A 21,872-nucleotide genomic window follows, 5' to 3' on the forward strand; every position below is an offset into this window, starting at 1 on the left:
CTGCGCTTGGTAGCAATGTTGTGGAGCATTGCACACACGGCCACGATGCGGCAGCAGACCTCAGGCTCGTATTTGAGGGCCCCACCAGTCTTGTGAAGTATGCGGAATCGGCTCTTCAAAAGCCCAAATGTCCTCTCAATGCACTTTCTTGTGCGTATGTGTGCAGCATTGTAATGCCGTTGCAGTGGTGTGGCAGGGTTGAGGTATGGGGTGAGCAGGTACTTACGGAGACCGTAGGCGCTGTCACCTGAATGAAAGGAGCAGAGGGTGAGTGCCTGTTATGCGCAGCTACATGGTCACAATGTACTATTTGGTGGCATGTGTACTTACCTAGTAGGTGTCCTTCGCCAAAGTCTCCCCTGGCCAGTCGTGTGTGCATGCCGCTGTGCCGGAATATGAAGGAGTCATGTGTGCTCCCCGGGTATTGTGCCACTATGTCCGTGATGATTGTCTTAGCGTTGCACACCATCTGGATATTGAGGGATTGGTAGGACTTGCGGTTCCGGTACATGTATTCTGTTTGTGCAGGTGGGCAGATGTGGATGTGGGTACAGTCAATGCATCCTATTGCATGTGGGAATTGCGCAATGTTATAAAAATGAAGCTTGGTTTGATTCAAGTCCTGTTGGGTGGTCGGGAGTTTGATGTAATGGTGTAGGCGGGTCAGCATTGCCTCCAGGAAACTCCTTAGGCAGCGGGACATGGTCTCTGGGAGATCCCCCCTGCAACGGCAACTATCCCCTGGAAGCTTCCGGAGGCCAGGAGGTGCAGGCTGCACAAGACCTGGACATGGGTGGGCACGGCATTGGTCCTCCTTGTTGGGTGCTGCATCAGGGTGCTGCGTCTAGGTCCCGGATCAGCTTAGTGATCATTGCCCCATTCAGGCGGTACTTGGAGTAGATTTGCTCCGCAGTTTGGCCCAGAAGGGTGATCCGCTGGCGGAATATTCGCTCCTGGATCCTGCGTCTGTTCCTTGCTGCAGCCTGGAGCCTTCGCCGCCTGACCACCATGTAGAGTCCTGGCATTGTGAGAGTCCTCATGCTCCTACTGTGTCTCCTTAAGTGTGTTTGATCAGGCCTGCACCTGTGGCTAGTTAATTATTATAATTTTTTTTCTTCATGGTTACCACCTGGTTTGGGTTCTCCTTAACTTGCGCGTCGCAAATAGCAATTTTCTGATTTTTCGCATTTTGCGAGTTTTCATGAATTGCGTTAGCGATTATTTAGCGAGTTCGCAAAATATTTCGCAGAATCCATGGATTCTCGCTAAATCCGATTCGCTACAAGGGTTCCTCCTAGATTCTGCAAATTATTTTGTGATTTTGCAGAAATTTATTTGCGAATTCACAATTTTGGACTTTTTCTAATCATGAATAGCTTTTCTTTTGATTGCGATCGCAATAGCTAATTCGCAGCTATTGCGATCGCAATTTTGGTTGATGAATCTGGCTGTAGGTGTCTGCCTGCCCCTATCCGTTGTATCGTGTGTAGCACTGGGTGTGTTTGGGGTTTCCCATCCTTCAAGTCCGAATATGTACGACCACTATCTAACAGTTGCCTGTGTGTTAAAAATTGTCCCTGTGGAAGATCGTACCATTTGACTAACTGCTCATATGTTTTCAGCTGCCCCTCGTGGAACAGGGTTTCCACTTCTGTCACACCATGGTCGGTCCACGCCTGTAGGGCTCCCGTGGCGTAATATTCTTCCTTCCGGGGAAATCCCACCAAATGGAAGCAGTGGGGAGTATAACGGTCGCCCTTTCGACATTCTGTGTATGCGCATCATGCATTTGCGGGCTATGGTGACCTGCATCGGGTGTGTGCGGGCCGGTTTGGTGCCTGGTAAGAGCATTCTTCTGATGGCGGGGAGGGGCAGCCTACCAGTCTCAGTAATTGTTTCACCTATGTACTTCTCGGACGTCCAGTTGGACAGCCACTGAAGTTGCGCGGTGAGAAAGTACGATTCGAAGGACGGGGCGCCTAGACCTCCGCATGTGGTAGGCAGCTGTAGTGTGCGCAGAGCTATTCTGTGCCTTCCATCCCCCCATATCAGTGTTGTGAGGAGCGTGTCCAGTTCTCGGAAGAAGGACCGAGGTGGGATCACTGGAAGATTCGTGAAGTGATACAGCATTCTGGGAAGCATTATCATTTTAGCTATGGCCACCCGTCCGATGGGAGCCAGGGGGAGTGTTTTCCAGAAGCCCACCGCGGAGCGAAGGCTCGCTAGCGCTCCTCGATGGTTACCTTCGTAAAGGTCCTCCGGGAAATGATATAGTCGCACTCCTAGGTATCTGGGGGCTGCCTCCCTCCATTTCAGTGTCTGCGTGCCTATCTGTATGTCATGCGGTGCCAGGTGAGGACTGAGTGGGTAGACTGTCGATTACCCCCAGTTGACCCTGAGACCTGAAGTGTCTCCGAACTCCTGTAGGGTTAGCCATATCGAGGTAAGATCCCCCGTTACGTCCCGTACATAAACAAGCAGATCATCTGCGTATAATGAAATACAATGCAGCGTGTCCGCAATCGGGATACCCCATCTTTCCCCCTCCTGTCTTAACGGTATGGCCAGGGGCTCCACCGCCAGCGCGAAGAGGAGGGGGAGAGGGGACACCCCTGTCTGGTTCCCCTCTCCACCTGGAATGAGGCTGAAATAAGTTTGCCGACTCTCACCCTGGAGGCGAGGCCCCTGTACAAGAGTTTTGTATACGCCATTAGTATGGGGCCGACCTTTATTTTCTGACGGACTGCAAAGAGATGAGGCCAGGTCAGAGTATCGAACACCTTTTCAAGATCAAGGATCAGGCAAGTCGCTCGCGGGAATCTGTCTTTCACTCCGTCTTGTATATGAAACAGTCAACGCAGGTTATGTGAGGTGTTGCGTCGAGGCACAAAGCCGCATTGGTCTGGATGAACCAAGGCCGGAAGAATTTGGCTATAGCGGTCGGCCAGCAACTTCCCCAAAATCTTGCAGTCCGCATTCAGAAGCGTAATCGGCCTATAACAGGCCGGGAGTGTGGGGTCTCTATGCGGTTTCGGGAATGTTACCACCAACGATTCATGGAATGAGTCTGGCAGTATACCCCTGGTCAGGGCGTCTTCGTATGTGGACGCCAGGTGGGGCGCTATCTGGGCCGCAAACGTGCTGTAGTACTCTAGTGGGAATCCTTCCATACCTGGTGCTTTATGTCGGAGGGTGTGATTTTGCCATCCAAGTCTTTCCTATCTGTCGGGGAGATTGTGGCCATGGGTGATGGACGCAGGAATTGTGACAGCTCGCATGGTGTCGCCGGTGCTGGGTCGCGGTACACTTCTGCGTAATAGTCATGGAATATGTGTAAGATGTTGAGTTGGGAGTGCTTGAGGTGCCCACGTTTGTCTGCGAGCTCCGTGACGGGATGTGACATCGTATTTTGTTTAACTACCCAGGCTAGTAATGCGCCCGTTCTATTTCCCTCCCTGTGTGCTCTAGTAGCATAAGCAGGGAAGTTGTATTTGCGCAGGTCTCTCATTGCCTCCGCGTGTGAGAGCTTTGCCGCTGAGAGTTGTGCAAGTGTGGCTCTCCCCTGATCCATGCTCCGGGATAGATCTGCCAGTGTTTTCTCCGCTCCGTTTAGTGTCTGTTCTAGTGTTTGTCGCACCCCAACCACCTTTTGGATGCAGTGTCCCCTGGCGCTAACCTTATATGTGTCCCACTCTACTGCTCTAGAGGAGGCTGATCCAACATTCCGTAGAAAGTATTCCCGGATATATTCCCCATGAGTTTGGCATGAGGCTTGATCGGTAAGGCATTCCTGGGGTAGTTTCCATGTCGGAACTGGGGGGTGGGGCGGTCTCCATCTAAGGATTACTATGTGCGCGTCATGATCCGATATTATTCTTCCCATATAGTCAGCGTATTGCACTTTGGGTAGTAAGTCTGTGGAACACAGGAATCTATCAAGCCTGACTCGTAAGTCGTGTGGGATGGAGTGAAAGGAGTATAGCCTGGCATCTGGATTCTGTGCCCTCCATGCGTCCACTAGTGACCAGTTATCTATCCATCTATGGAAGTGTTCAGTTTGTTTGCGTGCTGGTGAATGTATTGGCGGGGGATGAGACCTATCCATGTGCAAATCCAGAACATAATTGTAGTCTCCCCCCAGGAGCCATGGTACATCCTTGTGGCGGGCCAATACACCGGTAAGTTTATCCCAGTATTGGTCTTGCTCCACGTTGGGGGCATACACACATCCCATAAGTATCAGTTGACCCTCCAATAGGCCTGTCACGATGACATATCGCCCTTCTTTGTCTATCAATCGAGTGTGTTCCTTAAATGGCACCCCTGGTCTGATCCATATAAGTGTACCTCTGGCGAAGGTAGAGTACCCTGTGGCACAGACTATGTCCCGGCATTTTTTATGAAAGCGGTCTACTTCCTGTGCTGTCAGATGTGTCTCCTGTAGGAGGGCCACTTGGGCCTGTTGCCTTTTGATATAGCCGCTTATTAGCTGTGTGCATGCCCCTGACGTTCAGTGTGACGAATTTGAAATCTGTGTTTGGTGTTTTATGTATCATGTGTCACCTGTACGGTCTGTGTTCTTGTCTCTGGGTATCCTCTCTCCGCATCCGACCCACCCCATCAACCCCCCACCGCCCACCTTCTTCAAGAAGTCCATACTGTTCAATCTCTTCTCTCCCCGCCCGCCCGAGGATATCTGGAAAATTTAGGATATGAAGGGGGACAAACTGCAACTCTGGGGAACATTCCCAACATAGGGGACCTACTGCTCGAAGCAATACGTCCAAACTGGTTTGCATTTGTAGCCTTTAGTTCGTTGTTGTGGGGTAGTGATCGATCATCTCCCCGGCTTCAGCTGGCTCGGCCGCATGGTCATAAGAAACTTCAGGGATGTGCCCTCTTGCATCGCCTCTATGCTTAGTTGCTTTTACGGGGTTGGGGCGCCTCAGATCATTGTGATCGCTGCAGTGAATCCTGGTGGCCCCCAGTCTACATCTCGGTGAGCGGAAAGGCCCGTGCCGGCGCACGACTCAGCTCTGGACCACATTGTTCTCACTGTGCGTCAAGGTGTCGGCCGTCAGGGCCGGACTGGGAACTGAAAGCAGCCCTGGCAAATTTTGCCATACCAGCCCCCATCCGGCACGTAGCGAGCCAGCCCCGTCCGGCGCGTAGCGAGCGAGCGAGCCCGACGGCCACTAGGGGGGTTTGGGGGGGTTCTCCCCCCACGAAATTTAGGATAAACGACAGACCAAAATGGTGAATTTTACAGCAATTTTCATTAAATATTCAAATTGTATCAACCTTCAAAGCACAGTAAACAGTACAGATAAGACCAAATATTTGGCCCTGAACCCCCCCAAAAAGCTTGGCCGGACCCCTGCACTAAACTCGGAGCCCCTGGAAAGGGTTAAGGAGTTTGACTACTTAGGCATTCGCCTTAGTGACACCATGCGGTGGGATTCTCACATCCAAAAGATGTTATTGAGTCACAAGAGGGTGGTGGGGGCTCTTCTTAAGGAACAGAGGTCATCATCCTTTAGGCCTATTGCCCCTGTGTTGGATATTTATAAGGCTAGAGCCGTTAGTGCGGCTCTCTAAGGGGCGGAGCTTTGGGGTTCTAAAAACACTGACTTGCTATCCTCCTCAGAGAATAAATTCCTGAAAGATCTGATGGTCCTTCCAAAGAGTACACCTACACTACCCTTGCTTTTGGATATGGGCTGTCGCCCAATTAAGGAACAGGCCAAGTTGCGACCCCTTCTACTCTGGTCCCGCCTATGAAGAGTCCCTGAGCTTTCCAGTTATGCGGAGGGGTTGAAGGAGGTCCTACTGATGCCTGGCTGGTCAAGAATAAAATGGCTGAGGGATGTCAAATCCTTGCTTGGGGAGTTGGGCCTTGGGGAGGCTTGGCAGTCTAGAACTGCCCCCCCTAAATCTGTTTTGAAAAGAGCTTACTGGAACTGGGTAGCGGGCAAGAGATTTTCTGATTCAAATCTTTGTAGATCCTCCAGTGAGTTTATTTTGGTAAAGGAAGCCCCCCTCCGAGAACCCTATCTCGATTTAATCTTGAAACCAAGAGATAGGGTGTTGTACTTCAAATTTAGGACAGGAGTCCTTCCAGTGGGGGAACTGACCGCGCGCAGGAAAATCCCGGCCCAAACCACTCCTTTCTGCACACTTAGAACTGAGTCGGTGGCTCACTTTTTATTTGAATGCCCTGCCTACAAAGTTCCTCGATCCAGGTGGCTGAAACCCCTGTGCAAGGAATTGGGTACCAGAAACTTTATTGAGGCTTTGCGGATTTTGAAGTCCGATACCCGCCCCTTGTATGTATGTGGTATGGAAAAGTTCTTAAGCTGGGCATGGGGGATTAGGTCAAAAAGGCTTAATGTAATTGTTTAATTGTGGTCATTATGTTGACTGTCTTTGATAATTTATTGCACCATTTTATTCACATTTACCTTACTTGTTTGTACATGGTTGGCTTTTTAACCTTTTTATCTTGTTGTATGTACTGCTTTTAAAGATATGCATTTTATCTAAATAAAGCCTACTTGACTTGACTTGACAGTAAACAGTAGATGATGACCTTAAAGAACATCAGGTTACCCATAGGCATTCCCTCAAAGTTACAGCAATTGCTGATCACTAATATTAATCCAACCCATGCCTAGGCCGTGATTAAAGTAGGAGAACGAACAAAGCAGCCAGTCAGCCTGCCGCATTAACTTAGTTCAGATCTCCTACTTACATCGCGGCCTGCCGGCCTGGCCGCCCGCGCCATGCGCACAGCGCAACAAATCAAAAATTGTAATCATGATGATGAATGATTCATCATCATAATTACACATTTCTGATGTATTGCCTGCACCTGCGATGGTCCTGTCATCAGCATGTACACACAGAGCTGTGCATATACGGAGGGGGCCCCGAGCCCCTCAGCCTGGGTTGTGTGCTCAGCTCAGCCTCTCACAGAGTGCTGGCCTGCAAGACAAGGAGTGCAGTGTGCTACTAAACAGATCATACTGGATGGTGGATCGCCACTAATAAGTGGGATAGCTCCTTATTTGGCAGGCAACTAGCCTGGGAGTAGTGCTCTGGGTGGTCAAATTACAAGGGGGAATAGTGGACAGGCACTCCAGAAAAGTAGGGAGTTTCCCTTTGTTCTTGAAGCCAAGGAAAGTGCGATCATACTAATAATAGGCTGGTATAAATTGAGACCGAAGTAGCTGTGGGATTGTGCATTATCAAATGTTTTTGACAAGGGTATTGGTGGTGAAATTCGGAAAGGCCACAGTGAACAGAGCCTGTATTCCAAATATCTACCGATTTGAACATTCAGGAGGAGAATCAGCAGACAAGCAGAATGGTGGTGCAGGCATATGGTATGCTCGCGGTAGACCCAATGCAATGTGACTAACAATCTGAAAATGTTTGAACGAAGGGCTCTAGCCTACATTCTAGTGCAGGAAAGAGTAAGGTGCATACAAACAAAGTTCATGAGGTCTTTCTTAGGGGATTGCTCACAATGGGACTACTTTGTATGCACTATTGTTGACATGCTGTTATCCTACTCAATCCAACTAACAGACTCTCATGTCCACCATTCGCCTTAACAAATTATATTTCCCACTACTAATCCAGCATAATCCTTTTTGGGTTCAGGAGTAGCGTGCTACTCGCTGAAAAGCACTTCAATGCCTCGCCAGAGGTAGTAAGCGCTATATAAATACAATTACAATATCTCTAGACGTATATACGCGTACTATCACAATGCAACCATGGCAGTCGAAGCTGCATCATTATTTTACCATAACATGGCTGCCATAAAGTGGCATGGATGCGAGCCGACGTGGAAGGCGGGTTCAGCTGCGGGGCGGGCGCCCCCTGCCACAGCCTGGCACTCGGCTCGACGTTATTGGTTTGCTCGACAACAAAGCACGCACCACCGGCCTAAAAGGTATTAATCTTTGATGCGCCTGACTGGCCATGCATTAATAATGGAGGGAGCCACTTTCTCTGTGAGCTGTGAGTGAGTGAGCGGTGCCCATCAGATGCCCGCGCGCTCTCTCTGCTCGCGCAGATTCAGAACACTAAAGCCGGGCATTTATAATTCACATTATGAAAAGATTAAGAACCCGTTGAAAATTGGAGGCTCTGGGCTGGACGCCACATCCAGGCGCACGCTGGCCACTTGAGGGGGAAATGGTGTGGAATTTGGAAAGTGTAGCCGGCGATTGCTTAAAAGGGTCCAGGCGTCGACCCGAAGCACGAGCCAGGGGCATCTTTTCCTGGCTACTGACCACGCCCCCATTCTGCAACACCCCCACCCAGGGCGTCCTTGCCTCAATGCAGCCACCTTGCAAGTGTGCCGTCTGTTCACCAGTCAACCTACAGGAAGTGACCTGGAAATAACCGTGTGAGTAGGGTGACCAACTGGCATGGGTACAAATTCAGGACTGTGAGTGTAAAAAATCAGGACAAAGGGTCAAATTTCAGGACGGGAGTTTGAAATTCAGGACAAAAGGTAAGTTTTAAAGACACATCAGAGGAGGTTGCGCAATAGTATATAAGTAAGTAAACAGACAACCACTTAAGTACAAGGGAAAATAAGTTTATATTAGGTTGAGAAAATCGTGCACTTCATGGTTTTTGAGTATGTATGCAGCTTTGAGAAAATGTGCAGGTCTTTTTGTGCTAACAAAACAGCCCCTACCTTTCCAGCCTCCCAGGAAAACGCCTGATATCCAGTCCTGCCAGTTCGGCCTTGCAACCACCCTCCAATGGTGCCCCTCATCTTCACAAAGACCCTCTCTCATGTGTTTTTAATTTCTTTTATAGTGCTACTCATCCCAAGTAAGTAGGACAGGGTGTCGGAGAGTGTTACATCACACACATCTTATATAGAGACAATGACCCATATACATGTGAAAGTCAATGTATAGGAAATGTTACTTAAGATAATGGGGGTTACAAGGTGTAATCATTCTTTCACCCATCATTCAATCTTTCACCATTCATTCTGTCCTTCTATCTATGTACCATCCATAACCATATTCAACCTGTTGCAAACCTATCCATCATCTATCCTTCCATCCATCCATCTATCATTCCACTCATCTATGTATCCCTCCATCCACCCTTTCACTCATCCATCCCTCCATTAATCCTTTCACCCTACCCATTCATCCACTCATCCATCTACTCTTCCACTCATCCATCCATTCACTCATCCATCCAGCCATTTAACCTTTCACCGATCCAGCCAGCCTTTCACTTACTCATTCATCCACCCAGACACTCATCCTTCCACCCTTTCAGCCACCCATCCTCCCTTTCACTCTCCATCCCCCTTACACTTAGTCATCCATCCTTCCATCTACTCATCCACTCATGAATCCATCCATTGACCCTATCACTCATCCATCCTTTCACTTATCCATCTATCCTTTCTCTCATCCATCCACCCTTTCACTATCACTCAATCCTCCATCCATTCTGTCATCCATCTACCCTTTTACTCCTTCACTCATCTATTCACCCTTGTGTCCATTTAACCTCCCTTTCACTCACTCATCCAGCCGTACATCCACCCTTTCACTCATCCATCCATACATTCATCCTTTCACTTATAAATTCATCAATCCTCCCATAAGTTCACCCATCCATCAACTCACGTATCATCCACCTTTTCACTCATCCATCCATCCATCCATCCACTCACCCATCCATTTACCACTGACATCAGCAAAGCTCCGAAGGTCGGCTGGGCCTTATTTTCCAGCTAAAGATGGAACAACGACAAACAAAATGAACAGACAAACAAAAAAAACAATGTTTAAAGTGGCCCGGGTCTAACTTGCATTCAGCCCCTGCAAAGCCGAGACATGGGGTTAACATCACCCCCCCCTGCCTCCCAGGCAGAAGGACACCCCCCATTACTCCTACAGGCCACCGAAGTCAGTATCTGCATTTTTTCCCTACCTGCGCTTCAGAGGAGTTTGAACATCAACCTATTTTCCAGCAATTCTGTATTAATGTTTTAATCAAGAAATCATCACTGATTAAAAAGGACCTGCTTTGGGAGTTGAAAGGAAGACGTGTGTGTGTGCATTTCCACAAGGTCGTGTCCTGGTTTGAATGCATTTCTCACACAGGCCTGATTTCTCAACGGGCAGTGCTTCCGTTTTTTTATGCTTATTACAGCCCAGGCAGCTTGTGTGGGATTTTGTCTGCGAGTGTGTTGGTGCGAAAAGGAAAGGAATGATCAGCTAAAAAGTGCATGCATTTCTAAGTGAAAGAAGCAAGCAAGCAGCGCGATGTGACTATGTACCTGATAAGTTATAACCTCTAGTCTTCTTGAGCCGAGAGGTTATAACTTATCAGGTACATAGTCACGTCTCGCTGCTTGCTTCTTTCAGTCTCGCTCGGGCCTCGGGGCAGAAAAACGGACTCGCCTCACTCAGGCCTGCTGAGTGCTGTTGGTGGGGTGGCAGTGACACTGTGGCTGACACAGGGGGGTCGGGCTAGGCGGCGTTAGGCACTGTGCCAGTAGCCAGTAAAATAAAATTATGGCCGCTTCAAGTGCCGTTTTTTTTATGCTCACACAGGCAGCTTCAAGCTTGTTTGGGATTTTTTCTGCTAGTGCGACTGCCTGCCAGGGAATTGTGAGCACCTGCTGAGGTCTTTTTGGGAATACCAGATCTTCAGGGCGCACGCCTTGGTAACCGCTAAATGGGGGCAGGCAAGAGTAAAAAATGGTGTAGGCAATAGGGCGAGTGGTAATACCTGCCTGCCAGGGAATGACGACGACGACAATTGCATTCTAATTGAATTAAAGAAGCAAGCTAAAGCAGCACGACATGCGTGACCAGGTGTACCTCTACCACCTGATAAGTTATAACCTCAGTAGCGGGCCGAGACTCGTTTATAACTTAGTCACGTCCACTCGACGGTCCAGACCAGGGCAGGGCCAGGCCTGGTCACGTCGCGCTGCTTGCTTCTTTCAGTCTTGGAGGGGGGGCGGGGGCAGAAAAACGGACTCACCTCACTCAGGCCTGCTGTCTGACTGCTGTTGGTGGTGGGGTGGCACTCTTGACTGTGGCAGACACACTACACAGGGGGGTCGGTCGGCGGCGCTAGCCACTGCCTGGCTATAAAATTATGGCCGCTTTAAGTGCGCACCTGACCTCTGCTCCTCTCGTCAGTCATGCGCTGTTAGATGCCCAATGCGCATGCGGGGACAGGAGGAGACAGGGCATAATTCTGCGCGCTCTGCGCACAGGCACCTCCTCCTCTTCCTCCGTTTGTTCCGTTTGTTTATGTAGGTTGCACATTCTGCCAGCACCACTTGCTGCAGTGCTGTTGTGCCTATCAAGCTTGCTGGCGGCGGCCCTAGAATTATACGGGGGCCGGCGGGAACTGTTAATTATTTGGAAGTCTGACTGAAAGTGAACTCTCAGACATGATGGACATACGTGAGTGACGCACGCTGTTGTGGCTGGGGCCGGGGGAGTCCGACCGTCACAAGCTGTGACGGGCGGACTGAAAATCGGCCCCCAGCCACAAAACCGGCCCCCTTTTCAAAAACCGGCCCCCCACCCCCTCCAGCCGACCGGGGGATTGCCCGGTGCCCAGACTCACCAGTCCGGGCCTGTCGGCCGTCTGGGGAGTCACTATTGGAGGCATCATGGAGCCTTCTCGGGATGCAGGTGCGCCGCTGTCCTCGTCTTCGGAACTAAACAGGTGGGGGCCCTACTCCACATCCGATCCCCCCTCTTGGGCTCCAAGGCAGCCGCCGCCTGCAACGCCTTCCTGCGTCCAGCAATGATTTGCGTTAGGTCCTGGGAGCCCATTCCAGTCGGGCTGGGCCGCGCGCTGAGCTGCGTCAGGGTGATTCTTCGGGGCCGCCGTCCCAACCGTCTTGCCGTTTGACCGTTTTGTGTGGGTGCGGCATTCGCATGACGTGACATGTGTTGTTCTATCCAGGTGTCTGCGTCTTCTGGGTCAGTGAAGAAGTGCGTGTTCCCCAGGCCTGGTGTTCCCGTCGTAGATGATTTTCAGCCTGGCCAGGAATAGGAGAGCATATTGTATGTTCTTTTGGCACAGGGTGCTTTTTATCACCTGGAAGGTGGCCCTTTGTTGTTGCACAGCTCGGGAATAGTCCGGGAAGAGCATCACCTGCTTGTCCTCTACCTGCAGTCGACCGTGTTCTCTGGCTGCTCAGAGAATAGTGTCCCTGTCCCGAAAATGTAGCAGTTTCCTCAGGAATGGCTACGGGGTAGGCCTGGCTTGGGTCTTCGTGCTGGGACTCGGTGCGCCCGTTCAATGGAGAAGTAGGGGGTCAGATCCTCGGCAGGCGTGAATGTTGCGATCCAGTCTGTGATGTATATGATCGGGTCGGCCCCTTCAGCACCCTCTGGCAGATTCATGACTCGAATGTTGCTCCTCCGGGAGCGCCCCTCCAAATCGTCCGTTTTATGTTCTAGAGCCGTAATCCAGGATTGCAGGTCTTTTAGAGCGTGGTGGTGTCGCTGTACCTGCGGTTCCATTGTCTGCATTGTCTTCGCACTCTGATTCACTTTGTCTGTGAGTTTCCTGTGGTCGTCTTGAAGGATGTTAAGATCAGTGGACAGGGTGTCAAACTTCTTTTCCATCGCCACTCTGGAGTGCTCTATGGCCGCAAGGACTTCGTCTAGTTTTCTGGACATGGAGTCTTCTCTAGTGGATTCCTCTCGCGATCTCGTCGCCACAGGTGTCTGAGGGGTTATCTTCTGCTGCTCTGAGGCTGGAGTTGTCCCCACTGCGCGTTGGCGACCCATGGCGGGGGGGGGCTTCGTCTTGCAGCTTCTTGTGGCCGATGGTGGTCAAATTCGGTCTCGTTATTACGAATAGCCACCGCGATGTTGTGTCCGTCCCACGCTCCGAATGCAGGTCTGGCAAGTAGTGGTGAACCAAGCCGTTCCTGCCCAGTGTGGAGCTTGTACTTCCGACGGGGTGGCTGCGCCTCCCACAGCGGTGTCTAGGGGCTGCCTTCGACAGGTTCCACCACTGCCCCGCAAGAGAGGTTGTTGCAGCGTCTTTGTACCCCACTGTATGGGGGGCGCTAGGGTTCCTCTCTGCTTCTGTTTTCCCACCTACCAGTCGCTGTGTCGCTTTCTGCCCCCTGTCGCACTGCAGGTCGTAGATGGGGAGAATGGGGCACTACCACTCGTCTAGGCCCGTTTTCTGCGCCCAACATAAGACTCTGGAGGCGTGTTTGTTGTCTGTGTCTTCGTTGTGTAGACAGAGCGGCGCACTGTCTCATCCGCGCATGTTTAATGCCATCCTGCTACTCCAATGGTGTAGTTAGCACACAAGGGCTGGGCACCACAGGATCGGGCTTGCGCATCCCGAGATCTTCAGGAGCGCCCGGATGGGAGCCCTCAACTTCCCACCCTGCACAGCGCTGTTACTGTTGGCAATATGCTCCTCTCCTGCACCACGTTTTATGCTCTGCTGTCATCGCGCTGCTCCCCCGGTCTCTATCATGAGTGTTGCAGGCGAGGCCCAGGGACACCCGTTGCCGGTGCTAAAATGTCGCAGTTCAGCAGTGCCACGGACGTCTCCCCTGCTTTGTGCCACAGAGCGCTTCTCCTCTGTCAATTCCGCTGTCCCCGACGCCGCCCGGGCATGAAGGATGTCCGGAGGGCAGCGTCCCGTCTCAGCGTAACGGGGCCCCCACCCCGCGGCCCGCCAGGTGTGAGCCATCCCCGGGCCGCCGGGTCAGGGTCGCCACCGCCTCACCTGGGGTCCACAGTTCCTGCGCCGCCTCCGGCACCACTCGCCCGCCGAGCTGTGTTGTGTTGCCCCAGTTGTCACAGCCGGTGAGCCCCGCTCCGTGGGTGTGGTCCACCGCTTCTATGGCGGCTCCCCATTCCTGTCGCGGGAGGCGCCGGCCGGTTCTCGAGACACTCGCTGTCAGTCCAGGGGTCGTCTCAGTATGCCATCGCCCTAGAGGGCCGCTGCTGCAGCGCGTTACAGATCGCGCCTCCTCCGTTGTTTGTCTCGCCGCTTCAGGCTTTCCTCACACAGACCCGGTGGGAGGAGGGGGGGAGGGCCTCCCCGTCACGGCAGCACCCGGTCTCAGGGCCGCGGGACCCCCTCCTGATTCTCAGTCGTCTGGTCGGGACCGTCATCCCCCCGCCTGGGGTTCGCCGGTTCCGCGCAGCCACCAGAGCCCGTCGCCCGTCCGGGACCTGTTTGCTCACATCGGCCCCTAGCAGGTCATGGCGGTTTGTCACGGGCCCGCCATTTTAGTGATTGGTCGCGGAGGCCGTTGAATGAGTGCCCCCGGCGCTGCCGTGCCACACATCGGACTTTTGGGCACACCGGAGCAATCCCTGCAGCCTCCGGATTCAAGTACTGGTCATTATGGCGGGTTTGGATGCGAGGGATCTATATGGTAGCCATTTAGGCCGGCCGGCCGCCGGAGCCTCAGGGAAAGACGCGCGCCATCTTGGCTGGTTTGGCCATGCCCCCTGACATGAACAACTATTATATATTTAGCTGTCGAGATTATCTATCTAGGAGGGGACATGCTAGTTTGGGAGTAGAAATACTATTAAAGAATAAGCATAGTTTGTCTCATAATACCATTATTCACACATCAAATCTAGGCCAACGTGTTAAAATTAGCAGGAATTGTCACCAATGCTTGGGTGAATCATTGTCCATTGTAAATGTATATATCCCCCAAAGCCTCTCGCACCCCTTTGATTAAAGCACTATTTTCATTAATAACTGAGATTATGGAACGGGAGGAATGTGAACAAGTAATATTAGCAGGAGATCCTAACCCTAAACTGCACAACCATGCACTAAGGGTATTTGCAGACTTAGATAGGGAAAAGGCTATAACAATTCCCCCCGCTGCACTACCGGCAAAAATAAAAACAGACAAAAGAGGAACTCATTAAGAAAACAAGAATGTTTGATCGTGAATGGTAGAATTGATGATGATATTCCTCATAAATATATGCATACATCAAAAAGGGCTATCTATCATTGATGTTTTGACTGTCTTTTATCCTGTTTTTGGCTAAATCTCTGAAATGAATGTAATTGACAACTCTTTTAGTGACCACAAAGTCCTCTCATTTTGGTTAGATTTCCCACTGGCAAGTGTGAGCTCATGGAACTACAAAGGGGAGACAGTGAGGTTTAATAAATCCAACAGTAAAACTCACTGAAGGCCTAATAAAATTAATACGTTGAAAGAGTCCTTGATTGTAATCTCTATAGATAGGCAAGAAACGTATTTTGATGTTAGATACCCTACAAAAATATGATTCGTATATGAAGCAATTTGTGGGCACAGATATCTTGTCACCTATGATTCTCTCACGCACGAAAGGTACCCAACCTGAAGTATCCAGAAATAAAGAGACAAACAGGTTAATCAGAATATAATTCCTTTCCTTCTCAATTGGAAGGGGAAAATTATTGAAAAGGAGAAGAATTTGATTAAAATCCAGCTTAAAAAGGGGAAACGGCCACTACAACGCGGCCGTTTCCACGAATACATTAACCACGCATGCATTACAACGCATGCGTGGTTACCACGAAAGCCTTTACTACGCATACCTTTACTATGAGGTATGTAGTAAAGGCATATGTGGTAAAGTTCAAATTAAAAAAGGGGGGCTTGGGGGGTCTCCAGCTTATGAAATGATCTGTCAAAAAACGTTTAGAATTTTTAAAATGTTTTTAAAGTTGTACTTAAGTGTATTATATTTATGAAATGCTGTTAAAATATCTTGTGGACATCTTTGGAGATCCAAATCTTGAACAAAGAATATTAATTGACTGCCTGACTTTGAGTCCAAACCTGGTGAGTGCCTGGTCAGGTTTCTGAACCAGTGACATCTGCAGAAACATCAGTGCTTCTTTGTGCTTTTCTTGTAGCAACAGGAGCCGTCCCACATGAAGGTTGTAAACCCAGCTGCTGGGATTCAGAGAAAGCGCGTCTTGGTACTTGAGGAAGGCCTGCATCAAAGGACTTGTCTCATCTAAGGAGAGTCCTCCGGCTTTCACGTCCTTCACCATGTCATTGCAAAAGGAAACAATAGAAATACACATTTTGAACAAAAATGCAAAAAAAATGGACATTATCACTTTTGATAAAAACGAGTACCTATATCAGTATTTAAGGAAAATGGTGTGGGGTTTTCTGACTTTCCAAAACACACTTTGTACTCAATAAATGTGCAGCGGCGGTGCCGACATTAGGGCAGAGGGGCGACGCCCATCCTGCTGCCAGAGCAGCAGACACAAAAATAAACTGAAAATTAAATTATTGTATTACCATTTCATATTTCAGGGCAGCCCGACGCCCAAGCCAAATATTGGGGTATGGACATTACTGTAGACTGGCAGAAGGGGAGGTGTGGTGCACGAGTTTCAAATGCATGTTACTGTAGCTGGCTGTCTCGCGATGGCCAGCCTGACATGCGCACTGTAGACCTGTCCAACCCGAGCTGTCTTTGACAGAAGGGTGGCGAGCAGGCACAGCCCTCCAGTTCCTGTAGGAGTGCTGAGCCAACCCACTCCAACCAATTCTGGATTGCTGAGACGAGTTGGCTCAGATACCTCTTCATGCCTTATTGCCACAGATTGTAGGACCCGAGGGAGAGGAGTAGGCGAGTACATTAAATAAATGTAACATAGGGGCCGATTACGATGGTCTGCCCGCCATCGCTGGTGGAAAAGGGACCGCCCGCCATAGATGCAGCGGTCCCGCAAAACGAAGTAGTATGCGCCCGGTACACTGGCGGGAGCATCCTGTATGTTTACATTGTGGCAGGTGGCAGCACCCGCCACAATGTAAAAATACATGTTTTACATTTGCATGTACAACGTGGCAGGCACCGTGTGGTGCCTGCCACCATGTACATGCAAATGTAGGGGGGTACCATAGGTACCCCCCACGTGCAACATGCCAACCCCCACCCCCTTGGGGGCACGCAACGGGCCCCCGAAAGGCATTTTCCGCCTGTTTTTTTGCGCAGGGAACTCCGCCGCAAAAGACAGGCATCATAATGCCCACGGCGGTGCCTGCACGGCACCACCTCCATAGAACCATTGTACCAGGTCCCGCAAGGCTGGCAGTAAAGGCAAGCCTTGCGGGACCACGGCGGACGGTCTTTCCGTTCGTCGGGGTACCTTTCCCCTTCCCACCACCATTCTAATTTGGCAGTGGGAATTCTAAGGGTGATGGCTGGAAATCCGCGATCGCTGGCCCAGCAGTCGCGGATTTCCCGCCATCGTAATCGGCCCCATAGTGTTTTATTTATTTTTACTCACTGCCAGAAACTCGCACAGCCTTCAGCTGCAACTCCAGAGCTCTTAATCTTGCCCCGTTATAAACACTGTTTATAACGGACCACGATTAAGAGCTTTGGGGTTGCGCCTAAGTAAGGGCATTCCTGGAGTCAACATATCCACCTGATTGCCTCACCACTTTCAAAAGCAATCATCCGCCACCAGTTTCATCTGGTACTTTCCCTCCTTCCCATACCCTCATGTGTAGATTTTTTTAAGCACTGCTGTACTTAGTGAGATTTTCCAAACAGAAAAAAAGACTAACATCATGACATCATTTTAGTGAGTACAATGCTTAGTAGGCACAAAACTGACGTTCCGACCTAGAAACTGAACAGTACAACTTCACTGTTAAGTGCAACGAAGGCATACCATACAATAAATGTTCACGACCGCAAAGAACCCTGGCAAATGAATACCACTCCTGACTTATCATTGCATTAGATTACCTGTTCTCTGGTGTTTCTCTATCTTATCTCATACTAAAGAAATAGCATAGTTTCATTTTTTAGAGTTCTCATATTTGATGGCATGCGGCTAATTAGCACAATAATCCTGTTGCTCGCAATGACTGGTTTGTTACGTTTTGCTCGTTATTTGGGAATTTCCATATTCAGAAATTAACATGTTAAACATTTGATGAATCTCCACTCTTGAGTTGTTTGTTTAACGCCTCTTTCAGTAACACAACATTGGGAGTGATGTGGGCAGGCACCTGTCAAGGATGGTATGATTAACCGGGCCATCCATACAAATCACCGAAATGTTAAGGCAACTAATTTAATGTTTAATTGTTTAAATGATGTTTTCCTTATTCCTAGTGACAGCAATTTTCATAAGCATTGTAATCTAGTACTTGAATTGATTCCATTGGGGTGAATCAAAGCTACAACTCCCAGTACACATGGCATATTTGAATAAAAGTACAGCACTGGAAAAAAGGTATTTCAATAGCATGGAGTCACGTGTTTGTGTGTTTTTTGAGGCTGATTATGAGTCTGATGGTCCATGGACTACCAGACTCGCAGGGGCGCGGTGGTGGCGGTCACCTCACCCCCTATTATGAGATGGGCGGTAGGACCGCCACAGCCCTTCCCCAGCTGCCAAGGAACCGCCGTTCCCTGGTGGTGTTGCCGCAGCAAGGAGGCATCCATATGCTTGGCGGGACTGCAGCACATTAGAAGTTTCCTCTCTGCCAGGGTTTACATGTGCCCCCTTGTGTGCATGCACTCCAGTTCCTGCACAACATGGACTTTTCAGCCCATGCTGTGCAGGAACAGTTTTTGACGTTCCTACTGCGGTGCCTGTTTTTAAAGCCACTGCCGTGGGAACTGCAAAAAAGAAGCCAGTGAGAGAGGAGGAAATGTCACATTTGGTGGGCGGTCTCATCACAGGTTTGGCGGTGCTAGGGGGGTTGACCCGGCGCTGAACTGCTAAACTGGTAATCATGCCCTAAGTGTTGTTCACCAGGAATTAACTGGTCCACGCTATGGACTTGAAGTCCTGCCTCTGCCAAATGGTCCACTAAAGTTGCATGATTTATATTTCCGAACAGTTCTGATAGACAGTACAAAAGCAGGATGATGACATAGGGATCAAAACATCTTTGTCATAGAATGTTAAGCACAGACACCATCAATGACTCTCTCTTCTATGCTACCTAGAATCAGATCTGTGCCGTATGAAGCAATCCTGATAACTTGGAATGGTCATGATTTACCCCATGGACCACATGTTCCAAGAGTTTCTCTAGGAAACGAAGTTCGGAAATAGGTTTCATCTAGTTGGATTGACATGAACAAGTGTAGACTATTTTATGAACTGGGTGACCTCTGTTTATTTCGGTGTCAGTGGAACAACACTGGATTGCACTGAGTCACTCAGAACAGATGCCATTGCTAGAAGCACCTATCATATGGCCAGGATTAACAGGGCAGGGAATCGAGCAGTGATTCACTTTTTAAGCTATGCATAAAAAGAAAGTCTTGTGGGGAAGAAAAAGCTTGAAAGCTCTCTGATGTAGGACCATATAAAATCCGCTATTCCCATTGAGTCAGAAAAGCAGGAAGCAGAGTGGAGAAAACAACATCTAATAGTCTGAACCTTGTCTAAGAAATAATGAGCGAGCATTTGGCATAAGGTTTGAGATGGGATTGTCGAACTTTTAGGGATTGTTAATTATCTGACTATGGTAGATAATTCCTTTAGGAAATTAACAGAAATTGGGTAAAGATGGGGAGGGCAACTAATGCTGATTGTCTGAGGTGCTGTGGCTAGGAGGGGACCTATTTTCATATTCTCTGGGCGTGTCCCAAAATACAAGATTATTGAAGGGCAATTGTGGGGACAATGTCCCGGGTACTATCAGTTACTGTCCCATTGTGCCCCACATGGCTGCTGCTGCTGGCAGTAACGGGAGGCGAAGAATGGCCAAGATACCAGAAGCTCTGGATAATGCTGGTGGCAGGAGTGGCAAAACGCAACATGGACATAGGGAAAGGCTGAGCCCCCTGGACTAAGTGAGTGGAAATCAGATTTAGACTGGTGCCAGGGGGCAGAAAAAGTGATCTATCAGAGTAGGGTCTGTCCGAAGAAGTGGGAGCGAGGGTGGTGGGCATGGCAGGCATACAGAGGCTTTTTAGAAGGGTGTTTGGAGCATGCAGGGGCTGTCCCCGGGGTGTGGTCGGGGGCACTCAACGGACTTCAAGATATGTTTGATTCGGGCCGTAAATGCACCCCGAATATTGTACTTCAGGTTAGTCATCTCATGAGGGGCGCTATATACACTTGTAATGAATGGACTATGTGAACAGAAGCCTTTTGTGCAACTATCCTGTGATGAACAACGTTCAATAAAAAGAGTTCAACAAAAAAGATATGAACAGTAATTGGAATATATGGTAAATAAGTCTTTTTGAGATTATCTGAAGCTGTATTTATTGTGATTTTTTGTAGTCATGTGTGTTACCTTTCGGTAACATAATTGTTTTTGCCTGTAATGCTCTTTGCAAAAACTTGTCCAACCTCAAACAGATTTCAGGAGTTACCACGGGACTCTCAAGTAGATGGTCAACCTATCTCTCACAATTTAGGCCAGATTCAAGGAATATGGTGTCAAGTAAAAAACAGAATTACACACAGACAGGCACATTTTAGTGCCAATATAGTAAAACCGGTATCCAACGTCATCAAAGCAAATACATTTATTATATCCTAAAGCACCACCACAGAGGTGCATGACATGTTCTCTATTTATGCTCATCACTTTGTGCTCCTCTGGTGCACAACTCCCTGTGCGGCAGAGTTGCACTTAAATTTTTTACCTGTTCACTGAAGCCCATTCCCATGTCCACTGCTGCACCGGATTATGTAGGACTGTTAATCTGAATCAATTGATGTCTGTATGTGTTATGGACTCTGCATGGTTGAATGTATGTATGTGAAACTTGGCGTCTCAAAGTCTGTGTGCATGTTTTAGGTGTGCACGTGTACCCCTATGTTGTGTGCAGCATTGTGCCAGCACTATACAAAAGCCAAACCGATTGTTATTGCAAAAATTATTATTATTTTTTTTTAATATACGCTATCCACATATTTTACTTTGGGTCGCTATTGGCATGTAAGTGACGAGGTTTTTCAAGAAGAGCTTGCTAGTAGGGAGCATAGAATATTATGGAAACACCTCCGTAACCATGTTATGAAGTAGCTTTCCGTTTGTTGCAGGAAAAAGTGGTTTTATGATCTCACTCAATTCTGTGCCACAGCTAGGTAACGTATTAGGTGGTCCTGCGTAGATGGCTGTTGAGTAAATGCGCCTAATTTCTAGAACTATCTTGCGTTCATGCATTTAAGCACTCTCATTTTAGACCACGCAATGTTATTTTCGTTCTAAATTGCTCAAGGAAACAGGAACAGATCTATTCCAATTACTCATTAAATACAAAAGCAAAGCAAGAGGACTAGTCACTTTCTAACTATAAAGAATGTAAACCCGCCACAACTAATATGTCTAGAAAGTGTGAGTCATTTTGGTGACCGGATGACAAAATACCATTGCCTTGCCTAAAGTACATCCTCCCTAGGGTCCAGAGTTTATTGTAGAAGTTCAAACAGAACAGTATGACATCAATTTACCTTGCCAGCCTGCTTGGATTTCCACGCGAAGAGTGTCTGGATATAGTCAGCTTTGCCTGACTGACCCTGGTCCTTCAGCTGATGAAATTCTAGATCCAGAGCTTTCAGTTGTTGTTCCAACGTGGGTCGTCCGTGGAAGCCGTGAAGTTTACTTATAGCGAGAATTTCTTCATCTTTTCCAGTAGCCTTTGCGCCAGTGAGTTCTGACTCATCCTCATCACTCTAGGGAACAAAGAATCCACTTATACAGTATATTAATGAGAGAAATGAACCAATTCACCAGGGTTTTAAGACTATAACTGCTTAACCGGTTGAGTTTGACACCCCAAAAGCAAAAGGATACATCATGTCTACTCGAGATGTACAATAGTGCTTAT

The 21,872-nt window shown here is 48.9% G+C and overlaps 1 protein-coding gene across 4 annotated transcripts in view; it reads right to left on the reverse strand.

Moving 5' to 3' along the window:
- Positions 1-21,872, reverse strand: part of LOC144761836 (uncharacterized) — a 538,733-nt gene that overhangs the window by 177,822 nt on the left and 339,039 nt on the right. For all 4 annotated transcript variants that reach the window (XM_078647062.1, XM_078647060.1, XM_078647063.1 and 1 more), the window contains 2 exons: positions 21,496-21,717; positions 15,869-16,077 (listed from right to left, as the gene is read on the reverse strand). In XM_078647062.1, coding sequence (XP_078503188.1) covers positions 15,869-16,077; positions 21,496-21,717 — 431 coding nt within the window. The remainder of the gene's footprint in view (positions 1-15,868; positions 16,078-21,495; positions 21,718-21,872) is intronic.

This window comes from Lissotriton helveticus, chromosome 6 (genome assembly GCF_964261635.1).
Source record: "Lissotriton helveticus chromosome 6, aLisHel1.1, whole genome shotgun sequence".
NCBI lineage: Eukaryota > Metazoa > Chordata > Amphibia > Caudata > Salamandridae > Lissotriton > Lissotriton helveticus.